The sequence below is a fragment of the Sus scrofa genome, chromosome 8, assembly GCF_000003025.6.
Source record: "Sus scrofa isolate TJ Tabasco breed Duroc chromosome 8, Sscrofa11.1, whole genome shotgun sequence".
NCBI lineage: Eukaryota > Metazoa > Chordata > Mammalia > Artiodactyla > Suidae > Sus > Sus scrofa.
The window spans coordinates 81,110,134-81,115,139 of NC_010450.4; the positions used below are offsets into that span (position 1 = coordinate 81,110,134).

Sequence of the window (5,006 nt, forward strand, 5' to 3'; positions counted from 1 at the left end):
TCTCTATGCCAGTTACCCCTACAGCTGAATATGCTGGCTGTGGTCTCACTTCAGTTTATGAGCACTCATCTCTTGAAGCTCCCCAACCTTGCTTGGCAACCTTACGTTTCGGAGTCTACTCACTCATTTCCTGAGATGCTCTTGTCTCCTTTCCTCTAATATGGTGATTATCTGACCATTATGGTGACAACTGAGTGAACCAATGAAACAAAATGAGAGGTTGTAAAAAAAATGTTATAAACAGCAGAAATGTACTTATTCATTCCCCAAATGGCTATTTTATGTGTTCTTTTAGGTTTGGGGAATGTAGTCATGAAATTGAAGAGCTAAGAACCTGCTCTCATGGAGCTAGCATTCAAATTGACAATAAACAAACAAGAGGTAGACAATAAACAAAGGAGTAAAAAGTTAAGTATGATAGATGGTGGAAGTTAAGATTAGAGAAGACTGGGAATTGGAGGTATGGGGTATTCTGTTTTGTTTAGATGATGTCTATAGAAGGGTATCATGAGTAAAGGGTATTTAAGCAGAGACCTGAGAGAAATAAGGAAGAAAAAAGATCAACAAGAGCAGGGACCTGAAGCAAGAGCGTGATTGGAGTATTTGGAAACAGCAAGAAAGCCTAAGGGAGCGTCAGATGACGGATGCAGTCAGAGTATTAGGAGCCAGATCCTGTAGAGTCTTTTGGTCACGGTGAGGGTTTTGGCTTTTGGAAAACAACTGGAGGGTACCGAACAGAGGCGCGACAAGGGTGACTTGTGAGGGGAGTCACAGTGGCTGCTGTGTTAGGAGCAGACCACCATGGAGAGCAGGCAGTAGCCCATGAGACACTAGAGTGGTGGCAGGTGGGGGCTCAAAGCAGTCAGGTTGTAGATGTATTTCAAAGGCAGGTTTTGTGAAACTGGGCATGCCTGGAAGGACAGTTATTATTTACTGATATGGGGGAAAAAACAGCAGGAGGACCAGGTTGTGTTGATGTTTTTATGGGGTCATTAAGCAGTTGGATAAAAATTCAGAGAAACAGCTAGCTTAGAGATCGAAATCTGGCAGTCAAACTTGATGGATATTTAAAGCCGTAAGACCTTGCGGATGTACAGAAAGAGAATAGGGCTGGGAACCCAATTCTGGAGAACTCCCTAGGATGTGAGCTCTAGAGTAGAAATCTTTTTTGGGGGGGTCACAGGTGCAGCATATGGAAGTTCCATGGCTAGGCAACGGCAGATCCTTAACCCACTGAACAAGGCCAAGGATCTAACTGGCATCCTCATGGATACTAGTCGGGTTCATTTCTGCTGAGCCACAACAGGAACTCCTAGATTGGAAATCTAAGAAGGAATTAACAGAGATAATAGGAGTGGCCAGTAGGCTGAGAAACCAAAGTGAGGACAGACTCTGAGGGATAGGTACAGCTGTATGGGGATTAGAATGCAGATGATGAGAAGTGATAGAGGAATCTAGAGCGTTCTTCTGATGACTGACACAAATGGGGATACAGGGCAGGAGTCCTGGAAATGGCATGAAATTGCTGTGAGCTTTTATGGGAGGGAAGGTTGGATGCCTTTAAGGATGCCTGGGGAGAGGCTGAGGTATCTGTTTCACCATGAACCACTCTGCTCTCTAATATTTCATTCAAAGGAGAAGGGGGCACTTTTTAAACAGTTTTCTTTCTGTTTCAAATGAGGAGACTAAAAGTTATTAGTAGGAAGCTTCCATTGTTGCTAAATTGACAGAACAGTTTATAGCAGTGGTTTTCATCAGAACTATTGGTATTTGAATCCCAGCTCCAGACTGATTTGAGGTGTCACCTGAGCAGCTGGACTTTTTAAAAGCTCCCTTGGTGATTTTAACTTGCAGTCACAGTTGAAAACCATTGCCTTCTAGATAAATGTTTCAAAATGAACTCCACTATTAGTTGTTTGATTGAATTTGGCAAATTTTCTCAAACAGTTCAAAAATTAATGTTGTACTATTTGCTTATTCATCTTTTACACATATAAGCATATCCTTAGTTTAAAATTTGGGGAGCTGTTGGGCTAAGTAAAATCTAATCTGCTTTCATCCAAGTTAAGGATCTATAGATAATTGAAATCATAGAAAATTATTTAACTAGCTTAAGCTTTGGATAGTTCATCCTTGCCTGTAAAACTGGCAAGTCCTTGTGCCTTAAAGGTTGATGTGGGAATTAAATTAAATGAGGTAATAGTTATAAGAAGCACTGTATCACATTGAGCCAAGTTCAAAGCAGGAAACTTAATGAGACCTGGTAACAAAAAGAATGGAATAAAAGCAAAAATTGCCTATTTTCTTTAGGTACCCATACGTGTATTTTTGGACCTCTCTTCCTTGCCCTGTATACCTTTAAGCCAACCTGTGGAACTCTTAAGACTAGACTTAATGACACCGTATTTGAACACCTCTAACAGAGAAGTAAAGGTAAAGTGCTCTTGTTAGATTCAGGATTATCTTAAACTGGGTCAGACTTTATACACATAAAACAGTTTTAGCCATTTTCTTTGAAAATTTAAATGTTATTTATTTTCTGAACAATAACCAAACATGGGCTTGTGTAAATGTTAGTGAATAAAATAGGTGGGTATAAATTTAAATTGGGTGATTAAATATATTTCCTTGTAATATTTGGATCTAAAACTGACTAAAAAGATAAAACACTTACTCAAGTCTACTCTCTCTTTTTTTTTGTCTTTTTTTCTAGGGCCGCACCAGTGGCGTATGGAAGTTCCCAGGCTAAGGGTCTAATGGAGCTGTAGCCGCTGGTCTACACCACAGCCATAGCAATGCCAGACCCAAGCCTCTTCTGCGACCTACACCACAGCTCACAGCAACGCCGGATCCTTAACCCACTGAGCAAGGCCAGGGATCGAACCTGCGTCCTCATGGATCTTAGTCGGATTCGTTAACTACAGAGCCACGACAGAAACTCTTAAGTCTACTCTTGTTTACTCTGGTGAAATCTTCACAATTTCTTAATTTTCATAGGTCCGCATTTGTAAATCTGGACAAGTGACTGCCATCCCATTTTGGTATCATATGTACCTTGATGATGAGATTATGTTGGACACCTCGAGTGAAGCCTCCCACTGGAAACAAGCTGCAGTCGTTTTAGATCATCCCTTCCGGGTGGAAATGGGGGATGAACTTGTTCTCCATGTCCAGCACCACAAAAGCAATGTCAGCATCACGGTAAAGCAGTGAAGAGCAGTTTTCCTGTGCAAAATGTGGAAGTAGAGCAGCAAGTACACAATTCTTCTAGTCTGAGTTAGCAGCGGGATTGTAACCGTACTGGAGGTATAAAAGATTTATTCCTTGTAATGGTCAAATACTTTTTAAAAAATTGACATTAATAAAGTGTATTTAAGAGATCCTAAATTAAAGTGTAGCATTATTACAAAAATACTTCTGCAGACTTCCTTTCTGGAAAAGGCTGTTATTAATTTTTTAAATTAGGAAATTTTTTTATTGCTTTGTTCTACTTCCTATTGCTAAACCTGTCAGTCTGCATGAGAAAACTACACAGATAAAGAATTTTGAGTCTCAACTCATTTTTTAGGCATGTTGGCTATTTTTCTTAAACTTACAGCTAGGATAGATACCTTAAAAAGCTGGCTTCCACTAAAGACCGAGGGTTATGGTTACTTGGAAACTCTGAGCTTGAGTCTCTTAGATACTTAAAATACTTCTGAATCACCTCAGTTTTTGTGTTTTGGGACTGCAAACCTGAATAAGAATTTAAGCCATATGCAGCAGAAACAAATCCGACTAGGAACTATGAGATCATAGTTAGCGGGTTCGATCCCTGACCTCCCTCAGTGGGTTAAGGATCCAGTGTTTCTGTGAGCTGTGGTGTAGGTCACATATGTAGCTTGGATCTGATGTTGCAGTGGCTGTGGTGTAGGCAAGCAGCTGTAGCTCAGATTGGACCCCAAGCCTGGAATCCCCTATATGCTGTGGGTGCAGCCCTAAAAAGCAAAAAACCAAAACAAAACAACCCATTTAAAAAAAAAAAAAAAGAAAAAAAAGAACTTAAGCCATAGACTAAATGTAATTAAAAGACTAAAAGGAGGACAAAAATCAAATCTTAGGAGGCAGCATTTTTCCTAGTTTACTTTTGGCAGAGAAAAATTTGAAAGCTGACAAATTAAATTCAAGAAAGAGTTAAGCCTAAACCAGTATTTTTCAGGGTTTTGATTTGGATGCACAGTAAGAAAAAAAATAGTAAGTTAGTCCAGATTTTAAAGACCTGAAATAGGGAGACTAATAAGATTAGCATGCCTTGTACATATTGTGTGCTCTCTGTAAGTAAGCCACATATAAAATAAGAAGTACCCTCTCTCCATACTGCCTACTCTCCTTGCCTCTAAATACACCATCCAACTTTACTTTCAATAGAAATGTTTTTAATACTAGAGAATAAAAACTTTGTGGAGTTCCCGTTGTGGCTCAGTGGTTAATGAATCTGACTAGGAACCTTGAGGTTGCAGGCTCGATCCCTAGCCTTGCTCAGTGGGTTGGGGATCCAGTGTTGCCATGAGCTGTGGTGTAGGTCGCAGGTGCGGCTTGGAACCTGTGTTGCTGTGGCTGTGGCGTAGGCTGGTGCTATGGCTCCGATTTGACCCCTAACCTCCATATGCCATGGGTGTGGCCCTAGAAAAGACCGAAAAACCTGCAGAACTTTGTACCTAATATACTGTGAATCAGTATGTGTGTATACACACACACACACACTTACACATATATACATATACACACACATACACACATGTGCTTCAATATATAAGGTAAAGGTTTGAGAAATAGTACTTATCCTTGATATTTGCAACATACTACTCTGGCACTTTCTGTATTTATTTTCAGTGTAAAATGTTAGACCTAATGAGTTGTGATTAGCAATTAGAGGAACCCCATCCTAAGTAATATGTTTCTCCTAAATAGTACCCATAGGTCTTCTGACTATGGACTGATAAATAATTAAGACTACTCAGCACAGA

General features: G+C 40.0%; 1 protein-coding gene across 5 annotated transcripts in view; it reads left to right on the forward strand.

The window, feature by feature from the left end:
* Positions 1–3,412, forward strand: part of PRMT9 (protein arginine methyltransferase 9) — a 36,837-nt gene extending 33,425 nt beyond the window's left edge. For all 5 annotated transcript variants that reach the window (XM_021101522.1, XM_021101523.1, XM_021101525.1 and 2 more), the window contains 2 exons: positions 2,311–2,433; positions 2,998–3,412. In XM_021101522.1, the coding sequence (XP_020957181.1) occupies positions 2,311–2,433; positions 2,998–3,213 (339 nt within the window). In that variant the 3' untranslated portion in view covers positions 3,214–3,412. The remainder of the gene's footprint in view (positions 1–2,310; positions 2,434–2,997) is intronic.